Source organism: Gymnodraco acuticeps, unplaced genomic scaffold, assembly GCF_902827175.1.
Source record: "Gymnodraco acuticeps unplaced genomic scaffold, fGymAcu1.1, whole genome shotgun sequence".
In the NCBI taxonomy this organism is placed as follows: domain Eukaryota; kingdom Metazoa; phylum Chordata; class Actinopteri; order Perciformes; family Bathydraconidae; genus Gymnodraco; species Gymnodraco acuticeps.
The window spans coordinates 576746-603731 of record NW_022991040.1 but is presented as its reverse complement, the minus strand read 5'-3'; the positions used below and the strand labels follow the sequence as shown (position 1 = coordinate 603731).

Below are 26986 nucleotides of genomic sequence, written 5' to 3'. Positions count from 1 at the left end.
CACACTTGATGAAAAGCAAGGCTGTATGCTTTTTACCTCTAGGGAGCTTCTAGTTGTGGTTAAAATGTTCATCTGACTAAACCCACGTTCACACTCAGCTGTGGAGATGACCAGAGTGTTCACTGCTTGAAGGAGGGGTTTCAGCTCTTCTGGTGCTGTTCATCAACAGTTTTGAGTAATACCTGCGCTTCTGGCATCGATCAAATAGGCGCATCACGGCGCTCTGGTGCCCTCTAGGTGTATTTTGCGGTGCTTTACCGTCCGCACATCGGCATCCATAGTCGGCCTTATTCACAGCATCCCCCACCCTCCTGTACCGGATGTTCTCATGACCCTGGTAACCTATAAGGGGGTGTATTTTGCGGTGCTTTACCGTCCGCACATCGGCATCCATAGTCGGCCTTATTCACAGCAGCACCCACCCTCCTATGGAGGATGTTCTCATGGCCCTGGTAACCTATAAGGGTGTGTATTTTGCGGTGCTTTACCGTCCGCACATCGGCATCCATAGTCGGCCTTATTGACAGCATCCCCCACCCTCCTGTACCGGATGTTCTCATGGCCCTGGTAACCTATAAGGGGGTGTATTTTGCGGTGCTTTACCGTCCGCACATCGGCATCCATATTCGGCCTTATTCACCGCAGCAGCACCACCACCTGCCCTGCTGGAGGTTCACACTTTATAGCGTCAGTGAATTGGTAAAAATGTCATTGCGTGTGTGCGTGCTCCCTCGCCCAGAGTATTTTACTCAAAATGCGCAAAATGAATGTTGAAATAGCAGTAATACCAGTGCCACGTTCATTGATAAAATGACATAAGGGATGAAAAGGGGGAATGGCAGTTTTAGAAGGGTGATTTTGACCGTTTTTATTTCAGGGGGGATGCCATCCCCCCTCATCCCCCCTCAACTCGAGTACTGGATGTGCATCTCCATCACTGAGGCCGATGCCATGCGCATCTCGATACGTTGGCACCAAGCGGCAAACTGTGGGGTAGAGCCGGGAAGCCAATACGGAAGTGCCACACACTGCAGTTCATATATTGGCCGATAGGCGATGGCTGCAGAAAGGAGCAATTTCCATAGACCCCCATGTTAAAATGCCCGATTTTACAGCAGAAAAAAACATGTTTCTACCCCTGGCTCCATACATTTTATTATCGATATAGTTAGATTCCACCTTCATGATTATGGATCTGTGAGTGAATTGTTTTCTAACGCGACCCTTTATATTTATATTAGGTCTTAAAGTTTGTGCATACATTAGGGCGTGGTCACTTTGATTGACAGATACGTGCCTCACTGTCAGCTAACAGCAACTTGTCCAATCTGCTAGGCTACAACCATAGAGGCTACAACGTTAGTTAGTTGTAGTTACTGTACTTGATCCTTTAGCTGTGTTCGTGGTGATCGTGCCTGTTAGGGAATATTGTTACAAATACCAGATAATTAAAATGTCGTGCTGTGCGCTTGAATGTACTAACAGATCTTCCAAGAAGTCTACTTTCAGCTTTTTTCGGTGAGTAAAATGATAATATTATACATGTTAACCCCGTTAGCAGGTGTTTGTGTGCTTGTTAGCTTAGCCTGTTATGTAGCTTATTAGCCAGCTAAGGACGTAACCTTTTATACATATATACAGTTTAGTTTATGATTCAGCCTTGGGTAAGACTTTTATACTATATGGCTATGACGCCCATAATGCTAAACGGGAGCAAATGTTAAAAGGGGTGGGCCGCCGGAGTCCACGCCGCCGAAGCTAACGGGGCTGCAGGGTGCTAGCTCGCTAGCGCGTCCCGGCGGCCGTAGCTAGCACCCTGGGGCTCCGTTAGCTTCGGCCAGTGGCGGAGTCCGGCGTTATAACTGGAGATCAAGGAATGCATCGTAACGCGGACTTGGTTCGCCTGCAGCCCGCTGTAGTATTAGCTAAATAAATGATGTTGAGCAAGGCTTAGTAAGCTGAACACCGCCACAATTATTCTGCTATGTATCGGTACTTATTTTAATTTTATTAACGTGTGAATGACAAGCATTAAGAATAATACCAAATAGCTAATTATCTTGCAGATTGTCTCGTTTGATTATGAATGTAACGTTTATATAGTGGAACTACACTGTTTTATCAAAACCAAAGTGCCACGCAGTGACTTGGTATGCATGTATTTCAGCAGGAAATGTGCAACCTAGATGACATTTACCAACACAGACTATATAGAAATATTTGTAAAAGTTGTTCATGCGTTACTAAGTGAATATGGCATTAACCCTCCTGTTGTCTTCGGGTCAAATCTGACCGATTTACTACTTTCATCAATCATGTTTTACATTTGATTGATACTGAGAGCATGTTAGCTTAGCTTCTTAGCCTGAGCTAGGACTCGAACGTCACGCTCGTTGGCAGCAGGTCCCGCCCTGTCCCGCCTCAGCTCCGCCTCTTTGCCCTTATTTGGAGAAGGCGGGAGAAGGCGGGAGTTAGACTCTGACGACACCGTCGAGCCGTTAGTGGCCGACTCCGCCTACTAAGGGCTTCACGGCAACTCTGCAGAATCCTATGGGTGACGTCACGGACCCTACGTCCATTTATATATACAGTCTATGGTTGGCACCGATACGATACATTAACGATACATTTGAAACACCAAGCGATGCGATACGATACGATTCACCCCTGTTGCGATATGGTTCGATACGATTTGATTCAACATTATGCGATACGATGTGATTCAACACGATGCAAAATAATGATACTTCAATATGGTACGACAGAGGATTTTTGTTTTATTCCTTATATCGACTCCACTTCGAGCGATAGAACTATTAACAAAGCACTTATATACTAATAAAGGGCTGGCTTATCTAAAGCCAGTTGAGTAGCACTTGAAATGTTTTTGCTCTATGAAGCCTGATGTACTTATATCATTCTGTTTTCTTCAAGTTTGTATTTTGTTGGTCGAACGCACTTATTGTAAGTCGCTTTGGATAAAAGCGTCAGCTAAATGCAATGTAATGTAATGTAATGTAATATGCAGCAAATCATAAATTAACAAAAAAGTGCTCTCTACTAGTACTGCGCATCCCATCATGCTGTTTCTTTTTTACCTTAAAAAACTCTCCAGAGTACAGTACAATTGTATAACACCTCACAGTTAAACAATTTAAGGATGCCTTGCCCATGATTAACAATGTGCAAATAACAACTACCATAGTGCAACTGCCAGCCTGATGTGCTTAACACTCATTCATAGGCTAACTCACCAGTGAGCAGAAAGCAGTGGTGTGGTTTCTATATGAACAATAACAAATACAAATAACCTTTCACAAACTGGTATGTCATAACTGCTTACATTTAAACTATAATTGGCAGTCACAGGCTGTTGTAAACTAAATACCACTCTCTCTGACATAACACCTCACTGAGTGATTTAACTCATATGTCTAACTTTCAGGTTTATCTTTTCAGCCGCAGAGCCCATGTCGCCTCTTTCTGTGCGTCGCTAAGTTCCTCGTACTACTTGTGTACTTTAAAGCAGCACGGCATCGCTTACAATTTGCGAGCCATTTTTCAAGTTGACCGTCTTTCTTGAAAAATCCGAAGTGTTGCCAAACGTTTGATTTGTAGGTATTTTTCGGTGCGCTGTTTCTCTTTCTCCTCGACTTCCATGTGTGTTGATAACTGAGACTCTCGGCCTCCGTAGTGCGAAGCAAAGATCAAAGATCATCTCCGCTGAGTGCTAACAGGATGAGAGGATATTATATGAATGAATCGTTTTTTTACCGATGCATCGCGAGTTCAACCAACACTGTAGCCGATGTGCACTCTTTCAACCGGTGCTCTCGCATCTTGAACGTTTATGCCGGTGCACCGATGCGAATCGGTGAATCTTAACATCCCTAAACTAACGTGTGTGCACTCCCTTAGGATAGGTTGAGGGAAAAGGGTAGCAAATAAGAAGTAAGAAACAGAGGTGGAGAGGCACAACGTGTCTACGTACATGCACTCCCTTAGGATAGGTTGAGGGAAAAGGGTAGCAAATAAGAAGTAAGAAACAGAGGTGGAGAGGCACAACGTGTCTACGTACATGCACTCCCTTAGGATAGGGTTAGGGAAAATAGTAGAAATTAAGATGTATGCACCACATCTATACCATGAGCGCATTGCTCCTAAAAAGTTTTCTGGCACTGACACCAATTAACAGTTGTGCGTTGACTCGGCAGGGATCAAGGTACATATATGCCTCTCCCTGCTTCCACCGCCTACACACACCACCAAATTACATAACATCAGTAAGGAAAAAGAGTAAGAACTAAAATGTATAGGTCAATGCACTCTTATTAGATTATTTTATCAACTATAAGCTTTATCAAAAAGGAAGGTCTTAAGTGTACTCAAAGTGGAGCTTGATAAGAAAAGGCTCTGGCTCCCATTGTACTTTTAGAGACTCTAGGAACAACCAACAACCGTGCATTCTTGGAACGCAATGCCCTAGTTGGACAGTAGGGTATAATGGCATGAAACTGAAATAGCAAAAACACACTGAGAAAAATCATAATTCTTCACTTTCACTAGAATGTAACCAATCAAAGGAATTCACTGTAACAACATGTAACTTTAATGTGTTCTCAGGGGGTGTTAGAGAGGTTTCAGACTTGTTTGATATACACCTACGAAACTAATAATATTACTATCAGCCCAACTGCACTCCAATGTTGCTTGTGTAATGTTTGCATGCTAACATACTAAATCAAGACAGTGAAAAACGGTAAACATACTACTCCAGCATGCTTACACTGTCATTTTGAGATTGTGAGAATGCTGATGTCAGCATTTAGCTTAATTACAGATTATAGAGTCACTAGCATTTCCATTTTAAGTCTTGGTAAGCAGAAAGCATGTGTAATAAACTGGCATGAAGTTTGAAATACAGTGTATGCAAGGTGGGGGATGTCTGAAAAATGTTATAAAGATTTATTATAGGAAGTTGACTCTATACCAGAGAAAACATGTAATCAAAGGTGATATTTACACAATCTTACAGTTTGTCTCTTTTCCTTTTGGTCACTCTTGCACACACAAACACACAGCCCATAGACTGTATGGTGTATGTCTTCTATGGCTGATCATCCAAACTGAAAATCTTTAATTCATTGGTACATTCTGTTCTCATTTCCACAAAAACAGAATGTACTAAACATGTTTGTCCAGACAGATGTCTCTGCCCAAAGCCACGTGCATTGACTTTCATCCTATCAAATAGCTTAACATGTGGATAGACAGCTGTGTTTGAGAGAGCAAAATAGGCAAGTATTCATTCTCCATGGAAATGTGCATGAGTTTTAATCAACACATGTCTTGACTAGCAAACAGCTTTAGCTGGTTTCAGCTGATGGACATCTCTCACTCTAACCTTCACCTTTTCAACAGAGGACATCTAAACCTTCAGGGAAACCAGCTGCAGCTGTGCTCTTTAATAACAGAACTCGCTTCCTGATTGGTAGGAAACTTGAGGCTATATACATCTAGCGACCGTGTTAATTAATCCACCGACAAGATAACAAGTAATTAATAGCATTGTGCCGCAGGATGTTATCACTTACAGTCTGTCTGCCCTAAAAAGCAACAGACAGAATATCAGGAGGCGGAAAATGACTCATCTTGGAAGAGTTGCAAAGGACAATTGCTTATTTTGATTCATATTAAAGCGTATAATTTGTTATGTGTTTACTTGGAAATCTTAGTCAATCATTAAGATAATTTACACCCTGAACTCTTCAGAACTCAAACTAATATTTAAACTTGAGAAAAACAAAGAGAAAGAAAAAACATTATCCGAGCACTAATTTAGAGGAGGGGGCCTCCCATATTTCTAGACCAAATTTGTCCGAGAAGGCCTGTCCCACATCATTTTTTTTTATAAATGTGGCAAAGAAATGCAGCAGTACTCTCCAATATATTTGGAGAACAAAACCAGTTTTTTATTTGCATCCCTACATTTCCCCTAATTATGACCACGGTCAATTTTTAGTTCCTTGTTAAATATATTAGATCAGGGGTCTGCAACGCGTGCCACCATTGGCATGCGGCACCGTAACCAGTGGCACACTATGAATAAGTGGGCAACATATTTAAATTGTATTTTCGGATCCTGAACGAGACCGCCGCCAGAGTGTGTGTCTCCCCGTTACCTGCAGAAGGAAGCCATGCACGCAGCGCAGAAGGAAGCCATGCACGCAACGCAGCCCTGCTCTCTTTAATTCCAGGCGACTTTCTGCCGCTTTCCTCCGTGGTGCAGTGCTGATCGTTTCACCACAGAGGAAAGAACTTCACAAATTGCAGTACCCATAAGGAGCTATAGAAATGCCGCAGTTTTTGCGTGGCTGTGTCTTTAGTTGAAATCCCAGTGGCGATCTGCTCATCTCTCATCTAAATAATATGCTACACAGGGGTGGACTGGCCATCTGTGTGTTCTGGAGAATCACAGAACGGACGATCGTCCTTATTATTATGCCGTTTAAAGCAATTATTTAAATTTGTTTGTTAAATTCGGCATCATGTAAGTTGCGCTGACAGGTCCACACACTGCTTCCCCGCAGCGAGGCTCCCCCCGCCTTCCTGTTGACAGTTCACGAGCGTCAAACTCTGACAAGGGACGTGTCTCTATTCTTGTTTTGCTCGATCTCAGTGCTGCATTTGATACTATCGACCATGATATCTTATTGCAAAGACTAGAGCACTTAGTTGGCATACAGGGAACTGCTTTAGGCTGGTTTAGGTCCTATCTATCTGAACGCTCTCAGTTTGTACGTGTCAATGATGAATCTTCCACGCAAACCAAAGTTAGCCATGGAGTGCCACAGGGCTCAGTGCTCGGACCTATTTTGTTCACATTATATATGCTTCCGTTAGGCAATATTATAAGGAATCATTCTGTACATTTTCATTGTTATGCGGATGATACTCAACTATATTTATCAATCAAGCCTGATGAAATTAATCATCTAAATAAAATTCAAGACTGCCTTAAGGGCTTAAAAACGTGGATGACCTTAAACTTTTTGATGTTAAACACGACCAAAACTGAAGTTATTGTACTTGGCCCGAAGAATCTACGAAACAAATTATCTAAGGATATACTAACTATGGATGGCATTCATTTGGCCTCCAGTGAGACTGTAAGGAATCTTGGTGTTATATTTGATCAGGATTTATCCTTTAACGCCCACATAAAATCAATTTCAAGGACCGCCTACTTCCATCTACGTAACATTGCAAAAATCAGGCATATCTTGCCTCAAAACGATGCAGAGAAACTAGTCCATGCATTTGTTACTTCAAGGCTGGATTATTGTAACTCTTTATTATCAGGGTGTACCAAGAAGTCAGTCAAGTCGCTTCAGCTGATTCAAAATGCTGCAGCTCGTGTACTAACCAGAGTTAGGAAAAGGGACCACATTACTCCTGTTCTGGCTGCCTTACACTGGCTCCCTATAGAACACAGGATAGAATTTAAAATTCTTCTTCTCGCCTACAAAGCCCTTAATGGGCAGGCGCCATCTCACCTTAAAGAACTCATTATACCCTACTGTCCTACTAGGGCATTGCGTTCCAAGAATGCAGGGTTGTTGGTTGTTCCTAGAGTCTCTAAAAGTACAATGGGAGCCAGAGCCTTTTCTTATCAAGCTCCACATTTGTGGAATCAGCTTCCAGTTTGTGTTCGGGCGGCAGACACCCTATCCGTTTTTAAGAGTGCGCTTAAGACCTTCCTTTTTGATAAAGCTTATAGTTAGGGCTGATTAGATTCAGCCCCTAGTTTTGCTGATATAGGCTTAGTTTGTCGGGGGACATCTTACTTCTTCCTTCTCTCTGTCTATACCTGTGTACTCTCATGTTCCGATTAACCCAGCTTCCCCAAATGTCTTTCTTTTTGGTGTCTATATATGCCGGGATCCGGAGTCATGGATGATCCTGCGCTCCTGTGTCCTGGATCGCGAGCCCTGGATCTTGAGTCGTGGCTGTGGTCCTGGATCATAGGTCCTGGATGGATATCCTCGTGGATTCATCTTCCTATTATACACACATGCATTTCCAAACATTTGGACTACCTATGTTGCAAATGTATTATCTTTTCAATTTACACACGGCATCTATTGCACGTCTGTCCGTCCTGGGAGAGGGATCCCTCCTCTGTTGCTCTCCCTGAGGTTTCTCCCATTTTTCCCTTTAAACTGTGGGTTTTCTTCGGAAGTTTTTCCTTGTACGATGTGAGGGTCTAAGGACAGAGGGTGTCGTATTGTCATACTGATATTTTGTACAAACTGTAAAGTCCACTGAGACAAATGTAACATTTGTGATATTGGGCTATATAAATAAACATTGATTGATTGATTGATTGAAACTCCTCACCGCCCCCCCGTTGAACATTCATGATCGTCGGCACGCTGATAATTTAACTTTTTTTAATGGCACTTCATATCAAAAAGGTTGCCGACCCCTGTATTATATGGATATAAAATAGTCACTAAAGGTTGAAAATAATGGAAGTCAGGCACAAACTACATTATTGGTTCTTGTTAGCAGCCTTGACATTTTGTGAATCAAATGGTGTTACAGGTAAATGGATACCTGTTGATAGTTGTCAATTATGTGTTCAGGTAAAAAAATACGAATGTAACATCAGTTACAATGGAACTTGATTCCTTTTACCATTTTACAATTCAATTGTTTAAGATTTTTCCGTCCGTTTAGTCAAGAACCCACCAATAATTGATCAAGGATTAATGATAATTTATTTTCATTATGCACTGCACAACTTAAAGCAGTTTTACTGCTAAAGTGGCATGGAATTCCTTTGGTGTTTTTCTTAAAATTGCAATTGTAAGTAACAAACACAATGGTGAATTAAAGCTGCAAGCAGCGATAAAAAGGCCTTCGCAAGTCAACGCATGTTGGGGTACTTCAAGGATCCCTGCATGCGCAGCACTGAATCGCCATTGTCACTAACCAATCTGTAATGTTGCGTTACATTGTGTTATGTAACATAACATTGTGTTGCGTTGCATTGCGTTACATTACGTTACATTGCTTTACGTTACATTGCGTTAAATAAATAATTGTCTTAATTTGTATAATACTTACCAACAATTCAATAAAATAACTATAATAATATGAAAGCTGAGAGTAGCGGTACATTGTGGTACTTCAAGAATCCCTGCCGTAACATTAACCTGAACCTAACCTCACCAAATGAGTGTTTGCTCGTGCTCCTAACATAACCTAACATTTTCCATCTTTTGAGAAAGGCCCTCAAAAAGGCAATTCATTTGGTAGAAACATTATAATAAATATAATCACAAGGATTTCGATAGGTCTTAGCTCCAACTCTGTCGAGCTCAGGCCCTAATTAGTTGGGATTATGTTATGTTTACGGCTTGATACATGCCACTAAAACCCCCCCAAAAAACAATGAATGCAGGTTTAAAGAACAACGTGCAGGTTAGAGACCCCAGTGAATAAATGTGTAGGAAAATGATGTATACACTAGATTTTCCAAAAAATATACATACAGTGACATCTGTCGTCGTTTTTGTAAGACATTTTTACTTACGCATAAAAAAAGACCACCCGCGTGTGACGTCACATGAGGGAGAGCGGCCGGTCTAACGTATTAATAAACATGGTTCACAATGCTAGTTTTGACACAGAAGAGGTTGAAAATGTATATTCGTATGCATATGACGGACCACAACCTTATAATTATGAGCCTGCTAGGCAGCCAAGAGACCAGGAGCAGCCAAGGATTAGAAGAAATAACGGCCATCGGAGAGAAATTGAGCTGTGGTGTGAGGAGAATCAGTGGAGAACAGGGCAACTGTCTTGGTGAGTGACCCGCGTTAGCTACAGTTAATGTTAGCTAACATCGGTCACATCACAACATTGTAAAGTTATCATATATCAGGCTATAACTAAAGTAGTATTGATAATATAGTAACATTACTGGCAGGACTGTTGATACTGATCCATAAGAGAAACTAATGCGCAAGTATCAGACGTATCTCGCGTATCTCACGTTACCTAATGCAACTCTACACTACGTCTTACGGTGCTGTGTACCGGAGGGGAGAGAGAGGAGCGAAGGGGGGAGAGAGAGAGCAGCGAAGCGGGGGAGAGAGATGTAATACGGTTTCCTGATAAACGCTTTGTTTGATAGGCCTCAGCTGTGGAGAGTAGGCTATGTGCTGCAGGGAGGTGGATGCACCTCTCACAACGCACCCAGGAACGAAAACTAGCTCCGGTCCTTTTCCTCTTAGGGAAACTGTGGACTCGATTTCCTGACAGGCTGGAGTTTGTGCAACCTGCACAAACACAATAGCTCACCATGATTAAAAATTGTGAAATGCAATGTAAAATTACCGAAAAAATACCAGCTCACTAAATCACAACCGCTCAAACCAACTACGAGCTACTACCGCGGATTGGGCAGAGAAGGAGTCCGAGAAAGTTGCTCCCCCATGTGACGTAATATGACGCGTTTGACGTATGTCTTTCAAAAACTGTTTTTTGTAGCAGAGCTCAAAACGGCTCCTTTCCCCTCTGAATTCCTGCCCTTATGTCTCGTAAAACATATACAATCCTGCATTAACTTTTTTAATTGTAATTTTCAGGCAAGGTTAAGCATAAATCTAGTATAAAAAAACCCTGTAAGTTGCTCTTTAAACGTAGAAAACACGCGTACCTTTCACACCCCCTTTATCAATGATTAATACTCCTCCTATAGAGAGGCGAAGTCCCGCCCATCTACTTCCGACCCATGGGACCTTATTTAGGAAAAATTATGTATTGAAGTCAATGGGCAGAGAAAACATATCTTTCGATCCCGTTTGAATTGTGCCATGAATTAGACATATGTTTGTCAATCTTAAAAAAACATTTCCAAAAAAAGTCAGTTTGTCGTAAAACTGTTGAAATATAAGACTATGAAAAATACGCAACTAGAAAGACTGCAAATCCCAGAGTAAGTGATGTCATAACTGATTTCATAATTGTTTTCCTCCACTAAATATAAGAGATAGCTAAAATAAGATAACTTTAACAAGATGCCTTAGTACCAGCAGGTTGTAATCATACCATCAATGGGTCTTGCTCGTTCTTTCGCTTCCCGTCTGATGAAAGGACCAGGAGTGGCTGGATCAAGTTAGCTACCTAGCTAGTAGCAAGCACGTTAGTTAGCCTTACAGCCTTAGCCTTGTCATTTATATTAGCCTTAACATGAAGTAACATTAAGTAACCCAAAATGTTAAACAGTAAGAGTAGTAGTCATATTTCGTGAACCCTTTGAAGAGTACTGTCACACCGGTGTGATCATTCTATAATATACTGTTTAAGCCCGGATGCCCCCGGGGGAGACATGCTAACGCTACATTAGCATCGGCAATCTTTTCTACTTCATGCTATCTGCACAAATGGTTAACATTGAACATTAAAAAGATCAGGCAGTTCAGGGAGAATCGGAAGAAGGCAGGCAGTCAGGCACCACTTCCGGTTCCTTCGACAAAAACCAATGCAATTTCTCCATAGGATTTTGGAAAATAGCTCGAAATAAGGTCTGTGGTTGACACAAATTGAAGAGACAGATCACGGTTTTTTCAGCCGGATAATATCCACATGTCTACCCTACTTTTATAATTTTCGAATCATAAATCTAATCGATAGATTTATGATCGATAGATTTATGATTCGAAAATCATAAGCACTGCGGTTCTCTATTAGGGGGCTGCTATAGATTCCCCTAAATTCATGAATTAATAATTTGGCAGTAAAGGGCACAGCATGGTTGCACTTTGCACATATTTGGCACCTGGCTACTTTTTGACTACTATATGCAGGGCCGCCTTAATGCACGGGCTGACCTGGGCTGAAGCCCAGGGGCCTACGGAGATCGGGGGCCTCTCATGAGCCAATAAAAAAAAAAAAATCTTTTTATTTTTATTTCGGGTGTTTTATTTGTATTTGAAATAAACAAAGTCTTGGCTTTCAGAATATGAAACTTTTATTTTCAAAATCACACGATAAATACATTTTTGAAGCTTGTTAAGGGAAGAAGATAGCTCTCCCTCGCCACTCTGCTGTTCCACAGCGCCGCTTCCCCTCCCTCCGCTGAAATTATGAATGTAAGGCGTATAGCAGGGGTGCCCAACCAGTCGATCGCGATCGACCGGGAGATTCCCGGTCGATCGCGAGATGTGTCTAAAAATAGAACAAAAATATTCTGTTTTATCGTTAATGTCCGATAACATAATCTTCCTGTGCCAAAATAATGTACTTGAACGCATCAAAGCTTTGTGATTGGCCGGCGTGACCCCATGTGTCGGGGCGTGGCTGGTGGGCAGTGGGCACTATTTCGCTGACGTTGTCCGTGTCAACAGGAGTGACAGTCCGCACACACACAAGACCGCAATTATGGCAGAAGCAAAAGAGCCCAAAATATATCATTTTCACTGATTATTTGTATCTATTCCAATTCAAAGTCCATCTGTCTCATCTGCAATGCGAGCGTGGCTTTATCGAAGAAGGGTAATTTAGGAGCGGCATTTCAAAACAGTGCACAAACGCTACGAGACGGAATTCCCTCCTAATTCTGCCCTACGCTCCCAAAAGGGGAGGGACCTGAAAGGACAGCTAAATGCACAGCAGTCCATTTTCACCAGGCCCAACAACAAGAGCAAGGCTGCAACCATAGCATCTTATCGTGTCAGTCACGTTCTTGCGAAACACATGAAGTCTTTCAAAGATGGCGAAGTTGTGAAAGAAGTATTCCTGGACGCTGCCGACGCGCTTTTGGGGACAGTAAACAACAACAATAACAGTAGCATTTCAACAGGTTTTTGATATAATAAAAACTCAAGTTAGATACCGTTATTAATCAGCTGTGAGTTTTAGTTTGTTTGAACTTAGTCATTATAATTATTGTACAAAATGGTATAAGAATGCAAACTTAAATTGATTATAGTCTATTATCAATTCAGGTTAAGAAACTGTTGCTTGCATCCTATTTTAAAAAAGGCATTTATTTGTATACTCTACTAAAATGCAACAAAAAAGGGTTTGATTCAATTAATTTTGTCTTATTTATTGCACGTTGGCAGCAGATTCCTGAGTAGCTTCAGATCTGAGTTGTCTTATTAGTAAGCCTAATTTATATTTTTGAAGCAACACTATTTTTATATAATGGCAAAGAAAGGGTTCAGCGTCTTTTCTTTTTTTCCTGTGTCATATGTGGCAGCACTGTTCAATGTTTCTTGAAAACATTACCCACTGTAGTATGTGACGTGTGAATAAACTCCAACTCTGTATTAACAACACTATTGTGTTGCTTCAGTTAAATACTTGTATGTGTGTAGATTAGAAAGAGGTAAGATAAAGGATCTGCATTATTTTACGAGGTATTAATTGTACAAAGGTCAGTTTTATACAAGTATAAGTGTGTATTTACCTGGTAGTAGGCTGTCAGTAATGGCTACGTCTCTCTATTTGGACTGGTAGATCTCGGCAGACTGGCAACTTTAAAAGTAGCTCTCGGTTCAAAAAAGGTTGGGCACCCCTGGCGTATAGTAATCATAGATAACACGGCAGGGTCCGTTACAGTTTGTTTTCATCTGATTTAAAATAATCAAAGTCTTGGCTTTCAGAATATTAAACTTGTTTCGGCAAATTCAGATGATAAATACAACTTTGAAGCTTGTAACGGCATAATTACAAGCGGAGAACGGAGTAACTTGACGTCACAGCAGGCATAACAACAGCCGGTGTTTCTCGTGAGTGTTTTCCCCGGGAAACCAACACAATACGTACAAACGCAAAAATATACAAACACACACACGTACACACACACACCACACACACACACACACACACACACACACACACACACACACACACACACACACACACACACACACACACACACACACACACACACACACACACACACACACACACACACACACACACACACACACACACACACACTCGCAAGCTTCCCCCAGAAGACCAGTAATCCAAACGAAAATATCTTCCCTCCATACTATTTTGATCATTTGCTCCGCTAATCAATCAGATCGATGGATTGAGAATATGTTTCACATGTGCCTTATTCAAATTGCGAGTGATTGAGTGACAGATGAAGGTTGTTTAGGAGAACATTTCGGAGAAGAAAAAGTTTGAGAGTGGCGCTCAGAAAAGGAAACCTAACACTGATGTCAATTGAGCATGACATTCTTCGTGAGATGGATTTTAAGAACATCATAAAGGCTTTTTCTTCAAAGAAAACCAGACGGAAGCACTGCTAAAGAGGTAAGGCAATGCTGCACTATTCATTGATTCCCAGTAGCCTGCAGGTTTAAATGTGTTGTGCATCGTTTTACATAACTAGGTTTGTGTTAATCCACCGGAGATAATGATCATTCTCATCTACTGATACCTGGCATTGAGGCCATATGTTGCTGTTCATGGTGCGGAATTAGTGGTGTGTGTGTGTGTGTGTGTGTATGTGTGTGTGTGTGTGTGTGTGTGTGTGTGTGTGTGTGTGTGTGTGTGTGCGTGTGTGTGTGTGTGTGTGTGTGTGTGTGTGTGTGTGTGTGTGTGTGTGTGTGTGTGTGTGCGATCACAGAGCCTGCCGAGGCTATAAATGACTTTGATTTGTTGTTTAAATAGAGGGCCATCAGCCCCAGGGCCTGATAGAAGGTTAAGGCGGGCTTGACTATATGTGTGTGTGTGTGTTTTTAAGTCTTGATCTCTAACATACAGATGTTAGACATCACAACTGTTTGAATCCTCACATTCAAACATCATTGGTCAACAGGCAGATGTGAGACAAGGGACATCAGGGATATTGTAGTTCTTACCAGTTGCTGGTCTTGGGGTCCCCAGCCTGCAAACTGCAGCTGAGCATTTCGCACCTCTGGAGGGTTCAAGTTCCAGGTCGCCCTGGGGTGCACAGGCAGAGAAACAATGCTATAAGATAGAAGTGCAGACACATACACATAGTAACTGTCTACTCTCAGGACTGCTGCAGGAGAAAAATAAGTGTAGCTCATTTAAGAACAAAGGCTTAAGTGTATCCATAAATACCAGCGCTCTAAAACAGTGTCACTGCACCTTATTGAGAAAAGTGCTGTGCAATGCAGGCTAAAGAATTAGAGGTGCCACTGCCTCTATGTCTGGATTTGAGGATGAATGAGGCTTATCAGGTAAGATGTATTTTGGCCCATTACCACTAGGTGGCAGCACACAAATAGAATTGAGCACTGCTGACAGTGCTGTAACATTACATTACATTACATTGAATTTAGCTGACGCTTCTATCCAAAGCGACTGACAATAAGTGCGTTCGACCAACAAAATACAAACTTGAAGAAAACAGAATCATATAAGTACATCAGGTTTCATAGAGCTAAAACATTTCAAGTGCTACTCAACTGGCTTTAGATAAGCCAGTCCTTTATCAGCATATAAGTGCTTTGTTAATTATTCTATCGCTCGAAGTGGAGTCGAAAGAGATGAGTTTTCAGTCTGCGCCGGAAGATGTGCAAGCTATCTGCTGTTCTGATGTCAATGGGGAGCTCATTCCACCATTTTGGAGCCAGGATAGCAAACCCACATGTTTTTGCTGATGGGAACTTGGGTCCCCCTCGCAGTGCGGGTGCAGCGAGCTGTTTGGCTGATGCAGAGCGGAGTGCACGTGCTGGGGTGTACAGTTTAACCATGTCCTGGATGTATGAAGGGCCAGATCCATTCGCAGCATGGTATGCAAGTACCATTGTCTTGAAGTGGATGTAACATTGCGACCTTGTGTGGATGTTTTTAAAAATGTAAATAAGTGAGATGTACACTAACTTGAAGAATATACCACAATATGTATTGGCTACTGATCAATACTGGTAACTAAATTGCACATACAAGATATGGCTTTAACACATTTTAATAAAGATCATAGTGGTTCAGTAGCATCAAAGAGTGTTTCTTCTTGATCTGGCTCTTTGGATGTTCAGATGAAGGATCTGTGGATGTCAAATCTAGTTGCCTATTGAGGTCAAAGATGACCAATAACCCTTTCTCTTGACGGATTGGTGGATAATTGAAAGTTAACTGAATTAACCAATTGAACAGAAGAAGTAAAAGTAGTAGAAGCAGTACGATATAAATGGAACAATGAGGCTCTCTGTGCTACTTACGGGGTATCCAGACTGCAGATGATGTAGAAGGCTGTGTAAGAATGCTGGTACACCTGTAGGAAAAGGCAGCAGGAGAGAAAAATAAATAAAAAACATTTCAGATCCTAACACGAAACAGGTTGCAGTTTGATCTTGACATCTTAATTGAAACAGTTTTGTTTGTTATTTTTGAAAAATCAGTTATGATGCCACTGTCTAGAAAATAATTACAAATGAGTTTAATTCATTATTTTAAATTAATTTAAAAAAGGAAAGATTAAGGAAAGACATACAAGGAAATATTAAGCCCTTTCATAAAATCTATAGTCAGCACAATACTGCTGTCATACTTTTATTTGCTCTATATCAGAGTACAGGTTAAATTCGAAAGAGTAACTAACTACCCTCTTCAAAAAATACCTCCGATGGACAGTTCAACAATTTATTTCAGCTTCTGGTAATTACTCTTTAAGTTCTATCAACATATTTCTCTCTCTTCTATTTAATTGGAAGCTGATACACATTATCCTCATCCACATACCTCTTACACAAATATGATACCCACTATAAGCTAGAAAAATGTCTAACACTGACCTCTGGTCTTTGAAAACTATGAACATTTTTGGTCAGATATTTGTGATGTGTTTTTCTTAGCATTTTACAAATAGTTCATCATGTGTATGCTACACTTGTGTGCATTAAGTCACTGCTAAATATAGACATATTTACATTCCAACAGGATAGCTTGTTTGTGTGTTATCATGAAAGCACAGTTTATTATCAACCAAGTGATCCATATAACATGTTATAGAGATGAGCAGTGCATGAAGGTGCATTGTACTCTGCTACAGTATCGCTGGAATGACAGTCATCTTTCAAGGTGATGGAGGTTTGAATAGAATAATAAATGCAAAAACATACAACGCAACAGACTAGGCATCTGTAGTGTGTCGATATATTTTCCATTTATCTCCGGCAATAATAAAAGGTTACATCTCTCCCAGTGACTAGGTGGTGAGGCAAAATGAAGTAGACACACAGACATCAGCTTGCAAAATGATTCAATATATCTGATCCACCTATATTAGGAGCTGAAATGCTTTTCTGTATATCAAAATGCTAGCGGAGCCGATGAAGTCAAAGGATACTTTATTCGCAATTGAACAGAAATTATAAATCCCTAGCCAATACTTTGTTTTCTTCCTGTTGATCTCATCTCCCACCCTGCAAGCCTGTTTCAGCACCGGGGGGGTTGTTTATGTTTCTGCCTGCCTCACTACAGTTCCACACGGCTGTGCTGGCCCATGCTGCCATCAGTGACAGGCAGCGGTGTGCGACAGGCCTTCACAGCCCGCAATGATTACTTTATCTTCCCTCCCCCCCCTGCCCATGTTGCTTTACGGGCAAACACCCCACCCCACCTCCCAGTGGAGGCAGCTGACATATTTGGCTGTCAGTTTGTTAATTCGAAAAACAAGCAAACAAATGAGAAGCTCACCGGTGCAACGTTGTAGGCCAGCAGCACATGCTTCAAATCAGGAGACACCTCATACTTGCTGGCTTTGTACATTTCCTAAGGAAGCAAAGGCAGATGTAAGAAGAGAAAAAAAGACATAGGGATGAAACATTGAACCATGCGTGGTATTTTTAAACTAGTCCTTAAATGACTGCATTTGATGGATTGCACATATTTTGAAACAAATGGAAGATGCATTAATCTTTGCACTGGGGCTTGGGGATTTAATAGCATACATAATGTTGTGTGTCCTCATCCAAGCCTGCCGCAGCACAGACACTATATCTCGATCTTGATGTTACCCCCACATAACAATATCCTTATTTTAACTATATTGTTCTCATTTTCCAGCAATAATGGATAATTTTTAGAATAGATTAGATTAGATTCAACTTTATTGTCATTGTGCAAAGTACAAGTACAAGCCAATGAAATGCAGTTAGTATTCAACCAGAAATGCAAGATGTCCATCCATCCATCCATCTTCTCCCGCTTATCCGTGGTCGGGTCGCGGGGGTAGCAGTTCCAGCAGAGAGCCCCAAACTTTCTTTTCCCTGGCGACATCAACCAGCTCTGACTGGGGGATCCCAAGGCGCTCCCAGGCCAGCGAAGAGATATAATCCCTCCACCTGGTCCTAGGTCTACCCCTTGGTCTCTTCCCAGCTGGACGTGCCTGGAACACCTCCCTAGGGAGGCGCCCAGGTGGCATCCTAACTAGGTGCCCGAACCACCTCAACTGGCTCCTTTCGACGCGAAGGAGGAGCGGCTCAACTCCGAGTCCCTCCCTGATGACCGAACTTCTCACCTTATCCCTAAGGGAGACACCAGCCACCCTGCGGAGAAAACCCATCTCGGCCGCTTGTATCCACGATCTCGTTCTTTCGGTCATGACCCATCCTTCATGACCATAGGTGAGGGTAGGAACGAAAATGGCCCGGAAGACAGAGAGCTTTCCCTTCTGGCTCAGCTCCCTTTTCGTCACAACGGTGCGGTAAAGCGACTGCAGTACCGCTCCCGCTGCTCCGATTCTCCGGCCCATCTCACGCTCCATTGTTCCCTCACTCGAGAACAAGACCCCGAGATACTTGAACTCCTTCACTTGGGGTAAGGACTCATTCCCTACTTGGAGTGGACAGTCCATCGGTTTCCTGCTGAGAACCATGGCCTCAGATTTGAAGGTGCTGATCCTCATCCCAGCCGCTTCACACTCGGTTGCGAACCGATCCAGTGAGTGCTGAAGGTCGCAGACCGATGAAGCCATTAGAACCACATCATCTGCAAAAAGCAGTGGTGCAATCCTTAGTCCACCGAACTGCAGACCCCCTCCCCCATGACTACGCCTCGAAATCCGATCCATGTATATTACAAACAGGATTGGTGACAAAGCGCAGCCCTGGCGGAGGCCAACCCTCACCGGAAATGGGTCCGACTTACTGCCGAGGACCCGGACACAGCTCTCGCTTTGGGAGTACAGAGATTGGATGGCCCTGAGTAGAGACCCCCTCACCCCATACTCCCGCAGCACCTCCCACAGTAACTCCCTGGGAACTCGGTCATACGCCTTCTCCAAGTCTACAAAACACATGTAGACCGGATAAGCGTACTCCCAGGCCCCCTCCAGGATCCTTGCGAGAGTAAAAAGCTGATCCGTCGTTCCACGACCAGGACGGAATCCGCATTGTTCCTCCTCAATCTGAGGTTCGACAATCGGCCTGACCCTCCTTTCGAGTACCTTAGAGTAAACTTTCCCGGGGAGGCTGAGTAGTGTGATGCCTCTGTAATTGGCACACACCCTCTGATCCCCCTTTTTAAAAAGGGGAACCACCACCCCGGTCTGCCACTCCTTCGGTACTGTTTCCGACTTCACGTTGCGTGAAATGCAAGATGTGCTAAATATAAATAAAAACAAGGTGCATATTATAAAAACTGACAATACAGAGAGCATTGAATGAGCAAAACAAATCTACAATATACCGATGTAAGTATTGACAGATTATTAATAGAGTGCAAGTGCAGATTTTATGTATAAATAGTAATATTATTAAAAAGAATGTACAGTAACATGATTGTGCAAATAACATGTCCATTTAGTGCGTATAATCAGTCCAGTTGAGTGCAGGTGAGTGCAATGATGCTAGAGAGTAAGGGAGAGGAGTTCAGCAGAGTCACAGCCTCGGGGAAGAAGCTCTTCCTGTGCCTAGAGGTACGGGAACGGAGGCTTCTGTAACACCTGCCAGATGGAAGGAGGGTGAAGAGTCTGTTGTTGGGGTGGGAGGCATCCTTGACGATGTTCCTGGATTGGCCCAGACAGCATTTGAGGAAAACAATGGTGGGTAACTGGGTGCCGGTGATCCGTTGGGCAGTTTTCACTACCCGTTGGAGTGATTTCTGGTCTGAGGCGGAGCAGTTGCCGTACCACACTATGATGCAGTTAGTGAGAATGCTCTCGACGGTAGAAGTCCACAAGGATCCTGGGACCAAGGTGGGCTTTCGTAAGGCCCCGTAGAAAGTAGAGACGCTGCTGCACCTTTTTGACCAGGATGGAGGAGTTCAGAGACCAAGTGAGGTCATCGGAGATGTGAATGCCAAGGAACTTGAAGCTCGACACACATTCCACTGCAACTCCGTTTATGCAGATGGGGGTGTGTGCATGGCTCCTGTCCCGCCTGAAGTCCACGATTATCTCCTTGGTCTTCTTGGTGTTGAAAGCCAGGTTGTTGTCAGCACACCATGTGGCCAGGTGCTGTACCTCACCCCTGTAGGCCGTTTCGTCGGCACCTCTGATCAGGCCAACCACGTGGTGTCATCTGCAAACTTTATTATGGTGTTAGAATCATAAACAGCAGTGCAGTCATGGGTGAACGGGGAGTATAGGAGAGGGCTCAACACGCAGCCTTGTGGCACGCCAGTGTTCAAGGTAGTAGTGGAGGAGGAGAGGTTCTATTTTGTATATGGCTTCGCCCCACCCTCGGGCTCCCTTCCGGTATTAATAGGAAGGAGGCCCGACAATCTGCTCCCTCTTTTCTTCAGCACCCCGTTACTGAAACACAAGAGACACTTCAATTGCAGAGTAAACATGAGTAACAATTGTGTGAGAGATTGTCCCTCATGTGGCTCTGGGTTCATAATGAGTTATGACCAGCACACAGTATGCGAATCCTGCCTGGGGTCAGAGTACGCGTACACGGCTCTAAACCAGCAGGTAGCATGCACACACTGTGCCCGTCTCCACTCGGGCGACAGGAATCGGAGAGCGGACGCTCTCGCTGCTGCGGCCGAGGAGGACGATTGGCCCGTCCAGGCTTACGAGCCCACGGACGGGGGCCTTGTGTCCCTGGGGCCGAGTGCCGGGCAGGAGTCAGACAACTCCTACACCACCTCCCTCCACGGTTCACCATTCGGTTCTGCCCTCCCTCCTCGTCGGAGCAGGTTGCCAGCTTGGCGGCCGAACATACTTTCCCCTTCTCCGTCACCACAGCGCCACCGGCGATAGGTGGCATCCTAGGGGAACTGCCGGAGATCATACGCAAGGCGGCCGCCGCCTGCAGAGATCTCCCCGTTCCCCTAGCTCAGGAGAGGTGTGCTCCGGACGACATGACCAGAGTTTTTTTGCGGGTGCAGACGGTCAGGAGTGACCCAATCTGGCCACGCTTCCCGCCCATAAGGAGGTTCCAGGAGGGGGCGGCAGCGAACCCGAGGACCCTGAAGGCTCCGGTGGCCACATTTGTTCCCCTCACCAAGGTGGAGGGGTTCACAGATGCTGGTTTCCCAGCCGCCCCTTCTCTGGAGCCGAGCCTGATGGCATTTTTTGGGGTAAGACAGGCCAACATAATCGCCGGACGGCGCCCTACGTTGAGCACCCTACGTTGAGCGCCCTACGTTGAGCGCCCTACGTTGAGCGCCCTACGTTGAGCACAGCTACGTTGAGCGCCCTACGTTGAGCGCCCTACGTTGAGCGCCCTACGTTGAGCGCCCCCAGAGACCAGTATGTCGCCCGCCATGCCGACCGGGTGCACCAGTGTGCCTTTCAGGTGTCAGCGGCGGCGAATAACATCACGCTGCTCTGCAACTCGGTGGTGACGCTGGTAGAGCGGTCCACCACCTTGGCCGCTGACGAGGCAGAGGAAATCAGCAAGGCGAGGATTTCCGCGTGGGTGACACAGATCCAGTGCCACCTCTGGCTGCAGCAGGCGTCTGTTACGGAGACGGCCAGAAAAGTGCTACTGGATGCTCCGAACAGCCCGGACGACCCCAGTTCCACGCCATGGTGGAGTCCATGAAGATTGCCGCGGAACAAGCGGACGACATTCGCCAGCATATCAGCTAGCTCCAGCCTGCTGAGCGCCCACAGCAGCACCAACGCCCGCAGCAGCCGCGGCGTCCACACCGGCAGCAGAGGCCGCAAGCGGAGAGACGCCCACAGCAACCGCGGCTGCAGGGGATCCGTCCCACGTCCCCGCTCCCCCGCCACCCCAGAGACAGGGTCTCCCAGAGGCGAGTCAAAGGGGAGTGAGGCTCCCTCGCTCCTGGTCTGCTCCACGAGAGCCTCCGAGGAAGCAGAGCCGGTTCTGACGTTCTGGGGGTTGTGAGTAAAATAAAGTGTGTTCATTTTCCAACTTTTTGTACTGAGTCATCAGTAACAAGTGTTTCTCACATATTCCCCACTCTGTAAACCAGCTGCCTATAACCTGTAATCGGTTAATAAACTGCAGAGCTTGCGGTATTCCTCTGTCCAAGAAACGCCTCCTACACACCTCATGTGAACAGCACTGCACACACCTCCACTCATCCCCTAAGCGTGTACGCGCCTCATGATGAGAGCTGGAGTGAAACACAGCGTGTGGAGGCTCCCTCGCAGCCCTTTTCGCCTCACGGGCAGTGGCGGCGAGAGCGATGGCGTGGCTCGTCACCATGACGACCATTACAGCACATCACAGAGAAGCCAGAACGAGGGAATGAGACCCATCCTTGATCTGTCAGTATTCCAGGCTGAGCGCCCCCAGCGGCAGCGCCCGCAGCACCCGCCACGGCGTCAGGGCTCGCTGCAGAAGCCTGCTGGTTTTAACCTGTCGGTTAATAAACTGCAGAGCTCGCTAATTAAGCCGGCTGCCACTAATCTGTTGATTAAGTAGACAGCAGGGCTCGCTGCCGGTATAAACTGCAGAGCTCGCGGCATTCCTCTGTCCCAGATATGCCTCCTACACACGGTCATAATAAACCCACGAGCACCGTTATAACGCCTCGTGTGGACAGCACTGCACACACCACTCATCACCTGGGTGGGTACGCGCCTCATGATGAGAGACGAGTGAAATGCAGCGTGAGGAGACTCCCTCGCAGCCCTTTCGCCTCACGGGCAGCGGCGGCCAGGGTGATGGCGTGGCTCGTCACCATGTGATGTGCCATTACGGCACATCACAGAGAAGCCTCTCCCCCCCGCAGTTCCATGGGATACAATAAACACTCCTGTCATCCCAGGAACAGTGTCTTGCGCTCCATTCAGCGCTGCAGGAACTCCTGTTGAAAAAGGCATTATTTCAAAAGGGAGGAAAATCAGGGGTGGTGACGCTGGTAGAGCGGTCCACCAACTCCCGCTATTTGCTAAATCCCGGAAAATAACGGGGGAGTCGCCCCGTTGCTGTACAATCAAACATGTGTTGATTCGCACAGACAACAGGCCACGGCTATGGAAGCAGCCATACCTCAATCGCCAGGGAGGAGTATGATCTGCGCAGCTTCTGAATGCAGCCAGGCGGCTGATGTTCTGGGCGCGCACACACGTTGCTCTCCATCAGAGCAATGTATATTTCCAGAGAATTGAACCGAGGGGCTCGCAGAGCGCAGCAGCCGTTTTATGCGAGGAGTACGGAGACTCAGACCTGTGTCACGCGCACTGGCGCCTCAGTGGGATTTGGCTTTGGTGTTACGCGCACTAAGCAAAACCCCATTTGAACCTTTAGATCAGGTTCCCCTTAGACTGTTGTCAGCCAAAGTAGTATTACCTTTGGCTCTAACATCAGCGAAAAGCGTGAGTGATTTGTCTGCTCTCCCTGTGGCTCCGTCATGTCTCCGGATCCAAGGAGATGGCTGTTCAGCTGTTTTACGCCCTAACCCGGCTTTTATGCCAAATGTCATCACAAGCTCTTATAGGTCGAGAGTGATCACCTTGGATTTTTTTTATATACTTTATTAATCCCAGTGGGGAAATTGTTTCTCTGCATTTGACCCATCCTGTGTTAGGAGCAGTGTGCTGCCATTTTGAACGGCGCCCGGGGAGCAGTGTAGGGAACGGTGCCTTGCTCATGGACACCTCGGTAGCACTTGGTCTTGCCGGGACTTGAACTGGTGACCTTCCGAGTTGCCAAACCAAGTCCCTATCGACTTCGCCACCACCGCCCCACATCTTCCTCACAGGTCGGAGGAAGAAGCCACGTCTCATCTCCTCTGTCCTGTGCGCGCGCTGTCCTGCTATGTGGCGCGCACGGCTGCCTTGCGCCGTTCTCAGCGCCTATTTGTGCATTATAGAGAGCGCTTGATGGGGCAGCCTCTGTCTGCACAACAGCTGTCACACTGGCTGTGTGAGGCTGTGTCAAAGGCATATGTCTCCTCTGGGGTGGATCCCCCGGAGAACATCAATGCGCACTCCACCAGAGGAATTTCCTCCTCCACGGCTTTGCTCGGAGGAATGTCAGTGAAGACATTTGCACTGCTGCATCTTGGTCTTCCCCCTGTTCATTTATTCAATTGTATTTGAGGGATGTCTCCCATTCCTCTCTGACATACCCTGTATTGATTGTCTTGTCAGAGTGAGTGACATCAGGGATCCAGCTGTGCGCCTCTCTCCTGCCTCTTGGCACGCGGAGAGCGGCCCTGTTTCCGTCTTATGAGAGGGATGTTTCCTTTTTTTCCTCTGACACATTTTGTATGGAGTGTCTTGTCTCCTGCCTGTCTACACGCAGAGAGCTGCTGTTCCGCCTCTTTTTGTCACTGGGCAAAGTATGACCTTCGTTTCTACTTTTTCACAGCGGCAGGTATGTATTGTTCCCAGCCTTTGTCCCCTCATGGAGAATATTCATGTTATGCTATATTCCTGGGACGGCGATGCGCCATTACGCATGGCGCAATAGGCATGGGTTATTATCTGAGCAGGTGTGTCTGTGCTTCTAGTACCGGGCGGACCCAGTGGCGCGCAGACTACATCATGCTTCGCCCTTAACCCAATAGTGATAGCCTTAGAGGGCGAAGCCATATACGAAATAGAACTTAAGTTACGTACTGTAACTCCAGCTTTTATGAGTATTGGCGTAGTTCTGGGCCCCACTGGCTCCACGAATATCTGAAGAAAGTTGTTTTGTGTGGGAGCAGATTGTCGGGCCTCCTTCCTATTTATACCGGAAGGGAGCCCGAGGGTGGGGCCCACCTTGCGGGTGGGCGTGGACTACAAGTGTTTCAGTGCTGCGTGGGGGGATTACCCAATAGCGATAGGCTTAGCGGGCTACGCCAATACTCATAGAAGCTGGAGTTACAGTAGGTAACTTCAGTTGTCTAACTTCACAGACTGGGGTCTGTTAGTCAGGAAGTCCAGGATCCAGTTACAGAGCGATGTATTGATACCAAGCTGGCGAAGCTTGGAGATCAGCTTGGATGGGATCACAGTGTTGAATGCTGAACTGAAATCTACACTGTAAAATATTACCATGATGTCACAATATTTAGCTGTAATATTTTACAATAAATTACTGTTTTACCACTTTACAGTCTTTACCTGTAATGTTCACAATATAATACTGTAATTTTGAATTTCACAGTGAAATCAATACAGGCACAGTTAATTACTGTGAATGTACAGGATAAATGATTACCAGGATTTCACAACATGTTACTGTATTATTTCACAGTAAAATGCTGTATTCAGACCATCCTCTGTGATAACACAACAAATTAAGTGATTTTCTTGCTTTCATCGCTCTTGCTTGCTTTAAAAACTAATTTATTTCTTTGGTGCAGGTTTTACTTAAATTGAAAGGGGCACCGCTGCATGTGCCTTAAAATAAACGATGCAACATTGAAATTGTTGTCTTGGCTTATTGTTTTCAGGTGCTTCCTGGGCATTAATCCTGAGACGGGCTCGAAAGCCAAAAAGAGGCATGGCAATTTAAACCCCCATGTCAGCACATTCTTCAGAACAATTGTTGACTTTGAGTGGATGTCTGTAGACAAGTTACGTGCTCCCCTCCTTGTTTTCTTTCTGTCTCCCTGCAGCAGGTGCACCTGGTCTGCCCTGGCTCTGCCTCTGCCCAGGTGCACCTGGTCTGCCCCTGGCTCCGCCTCTGCCCAGGTGTTCCAAATTCCACTCAGCCGTGTATACATAAAGAGAAGCTGGAAGATGTGGTTAGGGGGGGGGAAGTTCTGGGTCCTACGGCCCGTGGTGTGGCTGGCTCGGGTTCCCTCCTTCTGTTTGTTCCTTTTGGCCAGTCCTCCAGACCTCTTTTTGTTTCCCGTTTCGCTTGTGTGAGCAAACGGCTGATTATCAATAAATGCTCGTTACCAAGTACCGGTTATTGTGTGTATTCTTTCATGTTGCGGGTCTCAGCACGAGCCACTACCGCGGAGTAGAGGTTGGGGCCGTAACAACATGTCCAAGACACTGTGAAATGTACTTTGTACTTCAATGGAGTAATACAAAGTTAAAATGGGCATTTTCTTTGTTTTTCTTTGTTGATTGAGCTGATTGAATTGTGTAGTTATGGTACAATCCCAGTTAACTAGTCAGATTTACAATATAGTATTATTTACATTTTTATATTTACAGTAAATTACTGGCTACTGTGTTGCATTACTTCTACAGTAATAGTGTGAAAATAGAGGTAATTACTGTAATTGATGTACAGCAAGGTACCATAATACCACAGCTCTGTACTGCCATGCACATGGAATTACTGTGATACACAGTAATTCCATGTGCATGGCAACTGTAAAGTCACAGTATTTAGTTGTACTTTTATTCTAATTTACTGTAAAATATCTACAATAAATTACTGTGAAATATTCACAGTCAATTACTTTGAAATATTCACAGTCAATTACTGTGAAATCCATGCAACTAGTAGCCAGTAATTTACTGTAATTTTACAGTCAAACATTTTACAGTGTATGAACAACATTCTGACGTAAGATTTGGGGCTATCCAGGTGGGTCAGGGCAGAGTGGAGTGCCGTGGAGATGGCGTCCTCTGTTTAACTATTGCAGCGGTAGGCAAACTGGT

The 26986-nt window shown here is 44.7% G+C and overlaps 1 protein-coding gene across 5 annotated transcripts in view; it reads right to left on the bottom strand.

The window, feature by feature from the left end:
• The window catches only part of LOC117559811 (dipeptidyl aminopeptidase-like protein 6), a 446505-nt gene that overhangs the window by 57495 nt on the left and 362024 nt on the right, over positions 1-26986 (bottom strand). For all 5 annotated transcript variants that reach the window (XM_034236499.1, XM_034236502.1, XM_034236498.1 and 2 more), the window contains 3 exons: positions 17704-17778; positions 16227-16279; positions 14898-14979 (listed from right to left, as the gene is read on the bottom strand). In XM_034236499.1, coding sequence (XP_034092390.1) covers positions 14898-14979; positions 16227-16279; positions 17704-17778 — 210 coding nt within the window. The remainder of the gene's footprint in view (positions 1-14897; positions 14980-16226; positions 16280-17703; positions 17779-26986) is intronic.